This window comes from Pelecanus crispus, chromosome 2, assembly GCF_030463565.1.
Source record: "Pelecanus crispus isolate bPelCri1 chromosome 2, bPelCri1.pri, whole genome shotgun sequence".
In the NCBI taxonomy this organism is placed as follows: Eukaryota; Metazoa; Chordata; class Aves; order Pelecaniformes; family Pelecanidae; genus Pelecanus; species Pelecanus crispus.
Genome location: NC_134644.1, coordinates 69,396,921 through 69,414,707, shown reverse-complemented (window position 1 = coordinate 69,414,707; position 17,787 = coordinate 69,396,921). Strand labels below are relative to the sequence as shown.

The following is a 17,787-nucleotide window of genomic DNA, read 5'->3' as shown; positions in this document are numbered from 1 at the left end:
GCCTGTGGGACCTATAGAAACAACACTAAGCTAACAATGGTCCTTTCCTTTTCCAGAAACTATTCTCCACTTCAATTTTACACTTCTGGAATGCTTTTTATGCCAAGACAAAATACTGGAGTATTCGATAAGAAAATTGCCCTAAGTGCATGCAAATTGAGTAACTTCTTCAGTTCATACTTTTACACCATCAGGAAGATGATTGAAAGAAACTGCACTATTACTCAGGTTTCCTTTCACAGACTATTAAAACGACTAATAAGGATATTAATTAGAGTAAAATTTTAAAAGGAATTAAACATTATAGTCAAGAAACGAACATCTACTTGTATGCAATAACACATACAATAACCCTAATCAATAAAAATACACGATACAGAACATTTTGTTCTGACCAACAAAACGGTCAGAAAAGCTGGGCTGCACAAATGCTTACAAAGTAAGTGAAAAACATATCAAATTGAACACAAAAGCAAAAACTTTTAAATATATAAAAACCATTACTTGACACTATTCGCAATAGTAGTTAAATAGTCTTTAAGTAGGAACAGCTGATGAAAAACATATCTGACCAGAATAAATCAAAAGATATTCTGCATATGTGTTTTTAAAATTTCTCAAATACTTCACAGTTCGGAGGACTAGTAGACTATCATCTATTTTTTGTGTAATATAGAATTTATCTACCTTGAAATTATTCTTTACTACTCCTAGTGCAAGAATAATTCCTAGAGCTCAGGGGGAAAAAAACCCCAAACAAACAAACCAGAAAAAGGACTGAGTCACAAAAAAAGAGTGTTTGGCACAGAATTACTAAGTTTGATTTTTATGAAGCTGTATTGTATAGTCACCTCTTACAATGTGCATCCTGGGACCGTCCCATTTTCCCCATAGCAACCTAGAAACTATCCATATAAAAATAGTAACTAACAAAACCAAAAATCCATTCCCTTTATGTGAGAGAGCAGCTGGAGTGCGTGGAGGTCCGCCTGGATGGATGAGGAGCTAACTGAGAGCTTCTGGGTTAGGATTAAAGAGAGGACAGGTAAAGGCAACATTATAGCGGATGTCTGCTACAGACCACCTGAATACAAAGAACAAGCAGATGAGGCCTTATACAGACAGATAGGAGCAGCCTCACATTCACAGGCCCTGGTCCTCACAGGGGACTTCCATCACCCTGGTGTCTGCTGGAGGGACAACACAAAAGGACATAAGCAGTCCTGGAGGGTCCTGCAGTGCTTTGACAACTTCCTCCTCCAAATAATTACAGGAGCCAATAAGGAGAGGTGCTCTGCTGGACCTCATATGCACCAAGCAAGGAAGGGCTCATTGGGGATGTGAAGGTCAAACGCAGCCTTGGCTGCAGTGAGATGGTGGAGTTCAGGATCCTGAGGGCAGGGAGAAGGGTGGCAAGCAAGCTCACAACCCTAGACTTCAGGAGAACAGATCTGGCCTTTTTAAGAACTGCTTAGAAGAGTCCCATAGGATAAGTTCTTAGAGGGAAGAAGGACCCAAAAAAGCTGGTTCTAAAAGCTTAGAAGAGTCCCATAGGATAAGTTCTTGGAGGGAAGGAGGACCCAGAAAAGCTGGTTAGTATTCAAGGATCAGTTCCTCCAAGCTCAAGAGAGTTCTACCCCAATGAATAGGAAGTTGGGCAAAAACACCACGAGACCTGACTGGATAAACAAGGAGATCCTGTTCAAACTCAGACACAAAAAGGAAGTGCACAGAGGGTAGAAGTAAGGATGGGTAACCTGGGAGGAATACCAAAACTTGTCCAACTGGAATTGAATCTGGCCAGGGATGTCCAAGACAAGAAGTCTGTAAGTACACAGGTGGCAAAAGGAAGACTAGGGAAAATGTGGGCTCATTGCTGAATGAGAGAGGGGACCTGGTTACACAGGACATGGAAGAGGCTGAGGTACTGAATGCCTTCTGTGCCTCAGTCTTTACTAGCGAGACTGACTTCCAGGAGTCACAGGTCTCAGTGAGCAAGGGGAAAGGCTTGAGCAAGGAAGATGAGGATAAAGTCAGGGAACACTTAAGTAAACTGAATATATATAAGCCTATGGGCCCTGATGAGATGCACCCATGATGCTGAGGGAGCTGGCAGATGTCATTGCAAGGCCGCTTTTGATAATCTTTGATCAATCGTGGCAACTGGGAGAAATGACTGAAGACTGGAGGAAAGCAAGTATCACTCCTATCTTCAGGAAGGGCAGGAAGGAGGACCCAGGGAACTACAGGCCTGTCAGCCTCACCACAGTCCCTGGGAAGGTCATGGAGCAGCTCATCCTGGAAACCATTTCAGGCACACGAAGGACAAGAAAATCATCAGGGGTAACCAGCATGGTTTCACCAGGGGGAAGTCATGCTTGACCAACTTCATAAACTTCTATGATGAAATAACTGGCCTGGTAGATGAGGAGAGAGCAGCGGATAGTGTCTACTTGGACTTCAGTAAAGCCTTCAATACTGTCTCCCCTAAAATCCTCACAGACAACCTGTTGATGCAGGGGCTGGATGAGCAGTCAGGTGGACTGAAAACTGGCTGAACAGTCAGACCCAGAGAGCAGTCACCAGTGACGCAAAGTCTAGTTGGGGGTCAGTAACTAGAGGAGTACCCCAGAGGTCCATGCTGGGTTTCAGTCCTGTTTAACATCTTTGTTAGTGAACAAAGAGGGGCAGAGCACACCATCAGCAACTTTGCAGATGACAAAACTGGAATGAGTATCTGATAGGCCAGATGGGCAGGCTGCCATGCAGTGCAAACTTGATAGGCTGGAGAAATGAGCTGACAGGAACCTCAGGAAGCTCAGCAAGGAGAACTGCAAAGTCCTGCACCTGATGAGGAACAACCCCACACATCAGTATATGCTGGAGGCCACACAGCTGGAAAACAGCTTGGCAGAAAAGAACCTGGGGATCCTAGTGGACACCATGTTGAACGTAAGCCAGCAGTGAGCCCTCGCCGCAAAGAAAGCTACTGGTATCCTGGGCTGTGTTAGGCAAAGTATTGCCAGCAGGTCAAGGGAAGAGATCTTTCCCCTCTGCTCAGCACTGTTGAGGCCACACGCTAGACTCCTGTGTCCAGTTCTGGGCTCCCCAAAGAGACATGGGCATACCAGAGAGTCCAATGAAGGGCCATGAAGATGATTAAGGGAGTGGAGCATCTCTCCTATGAGGAAAGGCTGAGAGAGCTAGGACTGTGCAGCCTGGAGAAGACAAGGCATGGGCAGGATCTTCTTAATGTCTATAAATCTATCATCTATCAGCAGTCCTGGTTAACAGGGGAGGTCCCTGATGACTGTAGGCTTGCCAACGTGACGCCCATCTACAAGAAGGGCCGGAAGGAGGACTCGGGGAACTACAGGCCTGTCAGCCTGACCTCGGTGCCGGGAAAGATTATGGGGAGGTTCATATTGAGCGAACTCCACAGGCAAGTACAGGTCAACCAGGGGATCAGACCCAGCCAGCATGGGTTCACAAAAGGCAGGTCCTGCTTGACCAACCTGATCTCCCCTTCTATGACCTGGTGACCCGCCTGGTAGATGATGGAAAGGCTGTGGATGTCATCTACCTCGACTTTAGCAAAGCTTTTGACACCGTCTCGCATAATATCCTCCTCGGGAAGCTGGCAGCTCACGGCTTGGACAGGCATACTCTTCACTGGGTAAAGAACTGGTTGGGTGGCCGAGCCCAGAGAGTAGTGGTAAATGGTGTTAAGTCCAGTTGGCAGCCGGTCACGAGCGGTGTTCCCCAGGGCTCTGTTTTAGGGCCAGCCTTGTTCAATATCTTTATCAACGATCTGGATGAGGGGATCGAGTGTGCCCTCAGTAAGTTTGCAGACGACACCAAATTGGGTGGGAGTGTCGATCTGCTCGAGGGTAGGATGGCCCTGCAGAGGGACCTGGACAGACTGGATCAATGGGCCGTGGCCAACTGTACGAGGTTCAACAAGGCCAAGTGCCGGGTCCTGCACTTCGGTCACAACAACCCCATGCAACGCTACAGGCTTGGGGAGGAGTGGCTGGAAAGCTGCCTGGCTGAAAAGGACCTGGGGGTGTTGGTAGATAGCCAGCTGAACATGAGCCAGCAGTGTGCCCAGGTGGCCAAGAAGGCCAACAGCATCCTGGCTTGTATCAGGAATGCTGTGGCCAGCAGGAGCAGGGAGGTGATTGTCCCCCTGTACTCGGCGCTGGTGAGGCCGCACCTGGAATACTGTGTCCAGTTTTGGGCCCCTCAATACAAGAAAGACATTGAGGTGCTGAAGCGTGTTCAGAGGCGGGCAACGAAGCTGGTGAAGGGTCTGGAGAACAAGTCTTATGAGGAGCGGCTGAGGGAACTGGGGTTGTTTAGCCTGGAGAAGAGGAGGCTGAGGGGAGACCTTATCACTCTCTACAACTACCTGAAAGGAGGTAGTAGTGAGGTGGGTGTTGGTCTCTTCTCCCAAGTAGCTAGCGATAGGACGAGAGGAAATGGGCTCAAGCTGCGCCAAAGGAGGTTTAGATTGGATATTAGGAAAAATTTCTTTACGGAAAGGGTGGTCAAGCATTGGAACAGGCTGCCGAGAGAGGTGGTGGAGTCACCATCCCTGGAAGTGTTCAAAAAAAAGGGTAGACGTGGCACTTCGGGATATGGTTTAGTCTAGTCTGCCCTTGATTGGTTTAGGTGGGCTTGGTAGTGTAGGTTAATGGTTGGACTGGATGATCTTAAAGGTCTTTTCCAACCTAGACGATTCTATGATAAATACCTGAAGGGAGATTGCGAAAAAGACTGAGCCAGGCTCTCTTCGGTGCTGCCCAGTCACAGGACCAAAGGCAATGGGCAGAACTGAAACACAGGAGGTTCCCTCTGAACATCAGGAAACAAGAATTATTATTCTTTAACTGTGAGGATAACCAAGCACTGGCACAGCTTGCCCTGAAGACTGTGGAATTTCCCTCCTTGGAGATATTCAAAAGCTGTCTGGACATGGTCCTGGGCAACCAGCTCTAGGTGGCCCTGCTTGAGCAGGGTGGAGTTCTGCTGACACGGAACAGCACCCTGAGCAGTATTCAGTCAAAAAACTTGATAGACAGACCCAATATTTTAAAAAGAAAGTAACATTACAAACACCAGGACGAAGCATGAAAAAGCACCATCACTGGATTTGCATTTTCTCAACTTACTGTATATTTAATACAAAAAAAATCTGAAACCATTTCCTTTTCCCCTAGATTTTCTGTGTTGTGCCCTGTTGTATATGGGAATATATTAAAGCAGTAATTAACCTTTTTGGATGCCAGGAAAGGGAGGGGGAGAGGGAGGGAGGGATTGTATTGTAGTATTAGATTTCTATTGAAAAGGTACACCACATACTTTACACTGGCTACGTAATAAATTGGTATCAACACAATTAAGAAGGAAGATCTAATAAGGAAGGAGAGGGGAAAAAAAACCAAACGCACTATTGGTTAACCAGTCACTAGCTAGACACTTCCTCTTTCGGTGGCAGGTGATGCCCTGATTTCTGCACCTCCTTTGAACCACTTGGTATGGGACATTATTAAGGGATGTTAACAATGTGTTCAGACCAGATAATAATGCATAATAGGATGTAATAATAGAAATAATAATAAACACACACACACCCCATTCCCGCCAGCTGAGAGTCAACTGAGTATTGGAACCTTTAGCATGTTAGACCTTGAGAAGAAAAATCCTCATCTGTTTCAAATGATGCAAAACCACAACCACACTGCAGAAAACACAACAAAAGTTTCAAACTAAAAAACTGTGTAGATTTGTTAAAAGTTACAAGTTCCCAGAAAGTTAGTTATGTGACAATATGGCATGGAAAGTGCTTTTAGAATTATTACTACCAGTATCCACTTAAAAAAAAAAAGGAAAATAACTTTAAACCAAACATGAAAACCTTGATCTTCACAAACAACGTTGCTTGCAAAAAGCTGCATGTGATGTTTACTTTAATATGGCAGTCTGGCAATATGTTTTCCATTCCCATTACTGTCAATGGTCATGAAGAAAAAACACTATACAAAAAATTCTCTTCCCAAAACAGAACAGTTATTAGAGATTAACATGTATATTATACTAAATTATATGGATTACTCTCAGAATAGACTAATTTTAACAGTAGACAATAAAACCACTGCTTAGAAAAAACTTAAGACATTACTTTATGCTACGACTTCCAGTAAGACAGGCCCATGTTTAAACAGATTCACATTCAATGCTTTTACAATCTCTCCTGGTTAAATTTGCAAATTACATTATCACAGTTTTAATACAGAGCTTTCCATTGCATTGTGTTTTGCTGTTAGACATCCAAACAATTAATAGGGTATTTGTAACGCCATCCAGTGAAATCACAATCTGCTAGCTGTACCGAAGTATGCAGCAAGATATTACAAAGTAACAGATCCCTTTTACTTCTGCACAAAGTTAACAAGTGTCTGATTCAAAAATATCCTTTATAAACAAAGGTAACACAGCAAACACGGTTAAAGTATCTCTTGAAGGAACATGTTAATGCAAGAGAATTATGGGAAAGACTTGGCTGAGAAACACATTCAGACATGCATAGTATTTAAATCTACTCTTGTAAATGTAGTAAAATTTGCAAAGTACACTGATGTCCTAATCATAATTTCTTTAAGTTTTTTTTGCCATTATAAACAAATATGGTTTTCCCCCACAATCTGTATCTAGGTTTGCACTTTTAAATATGGAGCTTCACCAAGTAGTGAAGATAATGAGCATAAGCACCATCATGTTTAGTAATCCTGACTTCAAAATACAGCCTCTGAACTGGCAAGCAATTTATTCTGTTTCAAAAGCAATTTTGCTATTGTGTTGGAAAATTGTAGTTCAGTATTTAAAAACAGTAAGATAATGAATAATGGATTTTTCATAACTAGAATGAGGAAAAAAATCTTTGTTACCTAGTATTTTTCTGCACTTAATTGCTTGAAGTGCTGATTTTTCTTGAGTGACAAATCAATTAAGTATAATCCTAGAAACTTTTATTAAAATAGGGAAGCACTGAAAGCAACATGAATAAAGAAGCCAGAGTGAAGATATCAAAACTCTCAGCATGAGCACTACTAATTCAGGTATGAAAACAACTATCTTGACAAAAATATGGTTTCCTAAGGAAAAAAGGAACATTAATATTAAACAACTTTCAACAAAATCTGACTATTAGGAATATCATTTAACAGATTTAAGGGAAAGGAAACCATGTACAATAAATACTTTTAAATGAAATTTTGATACAAATATCTGCCATGAAAATGATGCCTCAGGTCACCTGTACCTACATCATTCCACTTTGATGGCTGTTTGCCAGAGTAGATGCGGCTGCAGAGTTCCATAGTTGCATAACCGGTAATGGGAACCATTTTAATTCATTTAAATCTGATCTGGCTACCTATTTAGATCTGTAATTATTTCTGTATTTCTGTCAGTTTTCCATTGTTCTGAAAGAGCAATGTTCAAGGGTGCAGCAGGAAGGTGCAAGGGGCAGGGCAATCATGACTGCATGTTCTTCTGGTTTTACTCACTTGACAAATGCAGAAGCAGTACCTATGATGGATTTTTCTATGTGCCTGCTTAAAAGACCCAGGTAGGATAGAAGCACTGTGGCAGATACTGCATAAATATTGTTTCCTTGTCACCTATCACTTGTGCTATATACTGTAATTCACAAGAAGGGAAAACAAAGCTGATGTCTTAAAGCAGTATTTCCCAAAACTAGTGAGGGAGGGAAAAGGAATGTGTGGCCACAAGCCTACACAGCAGTTGGACATAGGAGATGGCTGTGGGATGCAGAGTAGCATGGAAGGGAGGCAGCAGTGGAAAAAGTCCCAGCTGAGCACCTGAGTAGAAAAGCTGAGAAAGACCAGTTTGTGGCAGTTGAGCTACCATTGCTTACTACTATAACGATGTCCCATCCCACCAAGCACTGGTGATTTGGCTCAGTGGCTGCTGCTAGCCACAGGACTCCCTCTACTTCTGGTTATGGGCAGAGGAAAGACCTCTCTCAGCCATATCCTGCTCTACCTCCAGTATTTCCTCCAAGGGCTAACCTAGGTGAACACCTTCTCAGTCTGAGGATAAGGAAGGAGACTGTCAAACTGCAGAGATGCAGTAGGAGGAATAATGAAGAAAGCAACAGGCATATTTATATAAAGAGCAAGAATTGTTTCTTAAAGGACAAGCCATCAAAGCAGCAACTGCTGCAGGCTGCCTGTATCACTGACATAACTATTCAGATCCTGTCCTGCGACAAAGAAAAAATCCCAGGAAACTCTGAACAGCAGCAGGAAAAAATTTATTAAGAAATGAATGTTCATCCATAACCATGCTTGTAAGTATACAATGTTTTTTCATGTAATTGCTGCTCTTATTCAAATATCCAGTGTCTCTGTAAAACAGATTGCTTTGCTAAAAGCTGAGAGAAATCAAATTACAAATACTTATTTTCTTTCCAATTCTTCCACTTTTCTAAAGATTGGAAGTTACTTCTTCCCCTCTAATTTCAAACACCTCTATGCTTTACACAGCAGTAAATTCAGTTAAACTACAGAGCAATCATGTTGTTCCTAGATTACAACAGAAGTGGAAAATGGAAAAATCTTCTACAGGTAAGTGCATGAAATTTAAAGAATTTCCTTCAACCTCTTCCTCCAAAACACAGAAAAACTATTTCAGAAGTTTTTAGAATTGATTAGAGCTTGCCACTATTTGTTCCTATTTAGCTTTAGTTGAACCTCTAATGCAAGTGCACCCCTACTCAGTATTACTTGGGGAGTCTCCGAATCCAAGACCTGGCCTAAAAAAGAAATATGAACACACACACACAAAATAATCTTATTACAAATTTATATGCATTATCAGAGACAGGTGTGTCAGATCTCTACATGGAAGACGACACTAGCCACAGTATTCCAACAGTTACAACAAGAACAAAAATAACCACATTTGAACAGCTTTCAAGGAAGATTTGTATAGCTGAACGTTTATATCCAGTTTTAATAGTTAACTTTGCTTTTGTGTCCTTGCATAATAGGATCTTTAAAAACCTATTACAACACTCCCATCATAGTGCATGTTTATCCATTGGACAACAAAATAGACAGAAGGAAAAAGTACTTCTACTGTATGCAGGAAAGTTTATTACTGAGTGTGTCACTGAGTTGAATAATATTTACTGCAATAAGACGAAATAGATCAAGTTTTCCCTAGCCTTCTACAAATGATGCACGCAGATATTCTGAAGAACATAAGGCAGCATTTGTTATCAACTACTACAATAAAAAAAAAACCCACAACTGGCATCTTCTGCCATGCAGAACTAAGGGAAAAACCCTTACATCTGTTGAGAAAAAGGTCTAAAAGCAGACTACATAGTTACTACCAAGGCAGCTCCCTTTCACCAACAGCTTATCAAAAATTGCTTAAAGTCACAGACACTAAAACTACAGGTTCCACCAGACACTTACATAAAGCAAACATTCTGAATGCTATTTGCCTTCTCTCTCTCCTAGCTCACAGTTGTTACCAGAGCTGTATACAGATGAAGCAAATTCAGAAGATCTGCAAAATGAAGACTTCATGAAAAATGGCACTCTTATTCTTTGCTTACCTTACAAAATGCTACGCGTATCCTAATATAAGATCTATCTCAACCCACGACAAGATGAGCAAGTCTCTGTATTTAACAAATAGGTACCAGAAATACCTAAATACACAGCAGGACCTGAGGAAACATCATCTACATTCACCAGAACCCTGGTTTTAATTAGTAGGGTATGCCATTGATCATAACAACAGGACCCTTTTATCACTGTCACTGGGTATTGTTATTGACATTGTAGCCCAATCAATTGTTTTCTCTCCCTCTTCTTAGCAATCCAAATGCCTGCCCAAGCAACACAAATCACTGTATTTAGACACTACAGATACAAACCAGGAAGGCATGCAAATATAGGGCAAAAGTAATAGCTTAAACATGAACAACCTTAGAAATACATTTACTAAGTTTATTCTACTGCACACACAGTCACATGCTCATTGCAAAAGACAGCATCATCTGCAATAGCAACTTGAAATTCTCAAACATTTTTTTGCCTAGTGATTAAAATCCTTCAGATCAGGATAATTACTCTAAGAATAATCATGCTAAAGATTATGACTGTCTATAAACCTATGTTGGTGTGAAAGAGTATTACTAGTGCAGAAAAACACATAAGGACAACTTTTTCCAAATACACACTTCTAAGTAGTGTCAAGTCAAGAACTGCAATTAATTATTAAAATCACTTAAAGTTCCTATATCATAAAAATTTATGTCTGAAGACAAAGCATTACAAACTACTTCTCAGGTATGACACCAATGAAAGTCATTGTACATAAAAATATTTTACAGTTGTTATTGTGAACAGCTCTATATGTGTATAAAGCGCATCATATACCTGCATCATTAAATCAAAGATTGCCCTGAAAAGCAAAATCCACAGAAACCAATGTGTACCAATGACACCACACATTGCATAAAAGCTCTGAAAACATTAACATATTGAAAAATGGCCTTGCCAAAGTTATATATCAAGTTACTTTGACTTTCATCCCAGGCAAAAATCTCAGAATCTACACCTATCCTAAATCAGGCGCCAGCCCCAACAAGTGGTATTAACTTATGACTAAAGTGTTCAGCAAACAAAGCAACATGGAGTCCAGGCATGTGAATATGTGAACAATGGGCATAGAACATTCATTGAGAAGAAAGTTAAACAAATTCACTGCTAACTTCTTTTTCTAAAACCTAGTGGTACTTCATACCCGAGAGAGTGTTGAAAACACAGACTCAACCACTGTTACACAAATACAACATGCCAAGTACAAACGTGCTATGCAAACAACCCTGTTGGAAGAGTAAGAATTAATAGATGGCATCTTAGGTTCAGCCTAAGAATTACTCAGTGACATAGTTCCAAACAACAACAGTGAATCTCTGTCCAAAACCACAATTCAGGAAAGGCTAATGACAAAGGACAGTAGGTCCTGCAAGACAGTGACTTTTTTTTTTTTTTAAATGAAAAGAAGTTTTGCTTTGCCAAAGAGACAAACACTTTGAATTTCAGGTGAAGTCAGTAAAAACCAGGGGGCAACAGTTCTCCTGTAAAAAGAACAAAAGGACATACATGATTGATCTACTTTGTAAGAAAGGCATAACAGTACAGACAAGTGTCCTAACTACAATTCTACAGAGATTTCTTTGTACCACATTTGATCTTTTCCTCCTTACGCTAAAACAAAAGCTAGACGTGTAGTTGAATATATCAGCATAACATCCAGCTGTGTATTTTAATGCGTTGTCATTTCCAGTACACTTCAACATCTATATATTAGTAGCTGTAACATAAAACACTTATCAAGTATACCACTTTTGATTGTTCAGAGTTCATGACACTTCTGGCAAGTATCAGCTGAGCCTGTAACATTTGTAATTTTTGATATCACAGTAACAACCAATACACCTCACTCTGAGTTGCCACCTCCAGCAAAGAACAGAGGACAGAGAAGTGGGTTAGACTAATCTAATGATGCATCCACATAGTTGACAGTTCTGTATGCATGTCACAGAGGAAAAAACCAAACAAGAAAACCACACACACAAGACAGGGGCTCCAAATTAAACAAAGCATCACAGGAACCAGGATGATGTTATGAGCTTTCTCCACGAGCAAGTGCAAGTGTGCCAACACACATGCAGACAATTCACAAGCAGCACCCACTCCTGCACACTCCTGCAGTTGCTTAACTTTTAGGAGTTTGTGACCATATCCTGAGTAGTAGGATGAATAGCATCAACGATGCTATTTCTATAAAAAAGTAACATAAACATTTACAGTTTATGTTCATGGACTAAATTTATTGCTTCTGGTCAAACAACAGATGTTTGAAGAAGTTACTGTCACTTTGCAACAGCAGTTTTAAAACTTAGATGCTCAAAAGTAAATTCAGTTCCATCTTCAGAATGCTTTATCACAGAATCTATATTAAAATTCAAATTAATGTCAATATTGTCAATCCTTCAGATTCATCTATCATTTTCAAACTCATTTTTAGGATGAAATATGTAGAGCCATTCAATTAACAGGTGTGGGGGGGAGAAGAGCAGATTAAAATGAAACCTCTAAAACTGCCCAAACATTGTAAGAACTTTTATTCTAAACATTCAGAAGTACCCAGGGAAAGAGACTCATAGAAACTAGCAACATTTCAGAAAAACTGCAAGAAATACCAAGTATCACTGCATACAACCCATGCAACAGGTAAACTCTATTGATACATATCAATGTTTGGTTTTTTGAGCGGTTATGGATGTTTTGCAAGGCTTTCCAGACCCCCAGTTATAACAAAACAAGTTATGAACTTTCTGTAAACACCATTCTACAAGAGATGTTAGGTCCTATGATTGTTACATGGTCTCAACAAATAACATTTTGAGTTATTTAGGGAAGTTTTTATTCTTAACTATTACACTTAAAATATCAAAAACTGGCATATAATTTGTCACTGGAATATGAAGAATAACATCTGAACTACAAAAAAAAAATCACACTGTAGTTCAGAACTAGAACATGCACTTCTAACAAACAACTGAAAGCAGGAACTGGGTATCAAAATATTTTAACAAAGCTCACTTCACACAACATCAGAAATTAAAGAAATCACAGACTTACTGCACATGTATCTAGTATTATCTGTTGACATTTGTATGTGTCTATTTTTTCAGTGGTTCACTGTGAAACCTAGCCAAACACCTTGAGAAATCATAACCAGAAGGACTACAGGGTTGCCAGGAATACCTTTCATTTAAATGAAAAGCATTAGAATAGTAATACTACATTAAATTATCTTACTATCTTCGTAATATGAAAATTTGTTTGACATTTGTAAGTATCAGGGAAGCATGTGAATTCCCAGTGAACTTTTGAGTTCTGCAGATTTCCGTTCCATTTTGCCTTGAACAGATTTTTTTTTTTTTTTTTTTGGTCCTATTATACATACTTCACATGAAACAAACTACAATCCACCAGCTGTTAAGCAACACATTTCCTGCATTTACCTGGACAAAGGACACATTATCCTATTATTTTGTTCTCTTTTCTTTCTCATGTGATTTTCTTTTTCACTAATGACATAAAAGAATGAGAATTCAAAAATAACAGTATAGCCAGTTGCCTTAAAACACAGTTGCTCGATCAGTGAGAAAACCACAGAGACAAGCAACAGCAGTTGATCTGTTCCACAACCTGCCCTACTGCAACAACATGATGTATCTGGTGTGGTGGTTCCTAAGTACACTACTGTGACCCATAGTATGAATAATCATGCAAGAGGATTCCTTCCAGTGAGTGAGTATTTTTCATGACATCACCTTTGTGAATACATAGAGTGCAACAGAGTTTCTGTGATATTGGACACAGCTAGTAAGACCTGATTTTTTGGTACCAGCTCAGGAGTCTCAACACCTCACACCTTAGGCCTATTCATGCCAAATACAAGCATACGCTGACAGCAGCAAGTGCAGGACACCTGAACAAACTAGGTATTTTGCTTATGGGTAGAGTGAGGGTTGACTACTGTTTAACTTCTTATCAGCTTCAGAATTCCACCAGGCTTCTTGTTTTCCTTCCATCAACCTCACATGACAACACAGGCACAGCACAGTTAACTTCCCTTTTCCTGTGTTTAGCAGTTGATTACTCTAGGGCTGACAATGACAAATACAAGTCTAACATGTGAGAGCAAGCGTGTTAAGTCTCCCCGCATATTTAAGGTGATCCTGGATGTTCTCTGGTCCTCTGTTCCCTTCACAATGTAAACAAAAAGCAGCAGCTATTCTTCCTGTAGATAACAGATCCTTCATGCTGAAGGACAAAGCACTGTAACAAGTGCTGAATCAATCACCTCTTTTTCCCCAAGCTTTCTACAACTATTCAGGTTGAATATATTAAACAATACCAAGGGGTTTTTAATAATTTGAAGATGAACAACCTTTCACTTCAAAATAGATTTCCCTAATTTCTAACAGTAGTACACAGTTCTCTGTCCATCTGAGGTAGGGGAAGATGGCAGAAGATATAAATTTCTAACTAACTGAATTCTAAAATTCAAACCTGAATTTCTACTGCAAAAATAGTAAGTTGCCCTTAAACATCAGAAATAAAAGCAGAACAGGATGCATGTGTTCATTGAACCATAGGTAACATTTAATGTGTATTTTTAATTATCTTTTTAAACAGGCCTTAACACATACAAAGTGAATATATAAAATACATTAATCTTGTCATGTTTATATATTAAGTCCATCCCAGGACATTTCACAGTTCTTAACTGGCTACAATTTTATACAGAAGTGTAGAATCTCAGGTGTGTATCAAAGTTTCTTCAGGTATGCAAGGAAAAAACACATTCCAGCTTTAAAATACGTGCTATCCATCTGTCAATCTGAAAAGCACAAAGCACATTAAGGACAAACTGAATGAGAAAGTCTCTGTCCTCACTGCAAAGCAAACTACAGCAATGCTGGCAGACTCCTACAGACTGCTTAGCTCAAGCAAAAGAAGTTATCCTACAAATTAGCTTTGAGGCCACTAAAGGTTAGCAGCTGGTTAGCTGTATTAACTGATGTTGCACAGTAGCAGGGCAATCAATTTGAGTTAAAAACACTACCACACTGAAGTGAAGGATCTGTGGATAAGACTTTCAAAAGTCTGTAAATTCTTCAGTGAAGAAATAAATCACACCAAGTCAAAGACTCTTGGGGGCCCAGAAACCACAGTACTGGATTAAACCTGAGATACCAACTCTATTATATTTTAATTGGTGTTTGTTTCTGGACATCTTCAGCAGTATGAATTATACCCTTTTAGGCAAAATCCGCATGTATATATGCATGTGATAGCTTTCTGCATATCAGAGACCTCAGTGACTTCACTTCAACACTCTTATAAGTATCTGCAACATCAGGACCTTTGCTGCAGTTTCCACAGGAATGCAAGGCTTCTTCAAAGTCTGTGCTGAAGATAAAGATTAGAAAAGCAGGATGAATCATTCATAAAGACATATGAGCTGTAGTTCAATTACAAGCTTAGAGTCATAAGACTTACAAGTTGTAGTTCGACTATCTGGACTGCCGTATTTCCTCTTTGACTTTACACAAGACATCTGTGGTAGAATCTACACAAGCACTCCCATGCTTTTGTTACAGGTTCATAGGACACCTTCCAAAGTACACAGGTGCTCTCACAATTCCAGGGCATGGTATTCTTGAAGGAGAGTGACCAACCTACTCAACTCACCTTAAGAAAAATATAAAGAATTAAAGTGAGTGAAGAGGTTGATATATATATTCTAATTCTCAGAGCTCAAAAGAGCAGATTATTTAATCAAGTGCTCAAAATAAAGACACTTAATAAACATGCCTGTCAACTTTTAAAGGTTTTATAAACCTACAGGTAGTTGAACAAAGTAATGAAAATCATAGATAATCATTTGTGTGGAGGATCAGTAAGTTAAATACGTATCACCTGCACTTGAGAAACACATAGATTATGAAAGACCGTAACTCTGAAAGATGTAATCTAAACTAGAAGGAATTTAATCCACAATCTTTGGAGGGTGATGTTGATCAAACAAGACAGAGGGGAAGAAGCAGATCGTAATGAATCGGTAGTTCCCTGTTAGATCTTACAGCTTGCCAAATCTGCTTAGAAAGCCAGGTTTAAACAGTTTGTATAAGTAACTGTAATTATTGCCTGCAAACATACCTTCAATAAACCTGTGTATCTACCCAATTTATGAATTCAACCCACCATACCTATAGCATTTTTCAAATCACCAAAACACTCCTGGGAACCAGGAACCACATGATATATTCAATGGTCTGGACTAAGTTTTTGCCTACATAATCCTCCCCTTTCCCTTCTTCCAAAGCACACCACCTACTGAGAAGTTTACAGATTCCAGAAAGAGCTTCCCCTGCTTCATCTCTCTGAGGAATAGGGATGATGATGATAACACTGCCCTACCTCAAAACAGAGGACAAACCTACTACAAATTGTCAGACATTCAAGTATTAGCAAGATGGGGATAGCTACTACTATGGCAGACTATCCAACAAGCTTGTGAATGCTCATAAAAAATATTTTAATCTATTTTAAGAATCAAGACAACATAATTTAAGCCTATTTTGCACAGTTTTAGCTACCTTTTCTGTTAGTTATTCTATCTGGACAAAGAAGTAAATACATTTTATTCATGACAAAACAGATTTATCACTGTATTTGAATTAGAACAACAGCACCATCTATTCTGGTTTCAGAAAGTCCATTTACTTCAGATCCTATAACTGCGCCCTCCAGTCCTTGTGTCCACAAGGAGTGTTGTTCAAAAAACAAGAGAAGAGAAAAAACCCTCAAACAACTAACTATAATCACGTCCTCCACTGTAAGAGTGCTGTCCAACGGACATACCAAAATTATGGAGGAAAGTTTTTCCTTGCTCTCAACAATAGTATACCCAGACATTATTCAGAATAATAAGAAGCAAAGAAACATTAAATCTTTGCCTGAAAACTTAATTTGATGGCAGATCTTTAAACTGGCTTCTTCAAAGTGCTTAACCCCCAAAAGAGCACATGTCAACAAATTTGGAGTTATTTCAATTCTTACATTCAAGAACGTTTTCCGTGCTAACAGCCAGCCACTACGTCACAGCATATTTACCAACGACGCCCAAAATGAGCCACCCAAAGCGGGCATCCCGCTCGCAAGTAAACTGCTGGCAAGGGACGCGAGTTGCGCGGAGTTGCAGGCTGCGCCCCGCGGGGCCGTGGGGAGCGAAGGCCGCACCTGCGGCCGCGGGGCCGGCGGCGGGAGCGGCAGGGCCGAGGGCGCCCTGCGCATCCTCCCGCGGGGCCCTGCGGCACCACCCGCCGCCGCCACAGCCCGCCCCGGCCCCGTGCCACGCCGCCGGGGGCCGTCCCACGGGGGCCGAGGGGGGCGGCCAGGACCACGGAGGCCTGGAAGAGCCGAGGGCTGCCGGCAGCCCCCTTCTCGGCCTATGGAGGGCCGGCAGCCCTTCCCGCGGACCGGGCAGCCGGTCCCGGAGCCCCACAGAACAACGCGGCTGGGCGAGGGGCACACACGGCCCCGCCCGCCGCTCGAGGTGCGGAGCGGGGGCGGGGGGAGAAGCCGCCGCGCCGCGCCGCCCCTGCCCGTACCTGTTGTGCCTCTGCGCCGCGGCGGCGCTGGTGTAATAGGCCGCTCTCCGCTGGCTGCTGCGCGGCACCGGGTGCAGCGGGATCTGGTCCGCCATCTTGGGGGCGCCCCACTCCGCCTGGCGCCCGGCCGCTTCTTCCCCCCTCCTCCTCCCCCCCCGCCCCGCCCGGCACCGCTTCGCCTCGCCCCCGCCGCCCGCGAGGTGCGGCCGGGACCCCTGACGTCACGGCCACCGCCAGCTGACGGCAGGAGGAAGGAAGCGCCAGCGGGGCGGGGCCTCGGGATAAACAAGGAGGCGGGGCCCCGCGGAGGGGGCGGGGCGAGAGCGCGCGAGCGGGCGGTGGGGGGAGGGCAGGGCAGGGGCTGTGCCCGGCGGAGGGGCGCGCGGGGCGGGGCGGTGGCGGTTGGTGGCGGTTGGTAGCGGTTGGGACGCGCCCGGCGCGTGCTGGCTTGGGCTGCCTGCGAGGCGAGGCGAGGCGGGGCG

The 17,787-nt window shown here is 41.9% G+C and overlaps 1 protein-coding gene across 5 annotated transcripts in view; it reads right to left on the bottom strand.

The window, feature by feature from the left end:
• The window catches only part of ATP9B (ATPase phospholipid transporting 9B (putative)), a 177,963-nt gene extending 160,549 nt beyond the window's left edge, over window positions 1-17,414 (bottom strand). For all 5 annotated transcript variants that reach the window (XM_075706384.1, XM_075706385.1, XM_075706386.1 and 2 more), the window contains exon 1: window positions 17,306-17,414. In XM_075706384.1, the coding sequence (XP_075562499.1) occupies window positions 17,306-17,400 (95 nt within the window). In that variant the 5' untranslated portion in view covers window positions 17,401-17,414. The remainder of the gene's footprint in view (window positions 1-17,305) is intronic.
• Window positions 17,415-17,787: the final 373 nt, after the last annotated feature.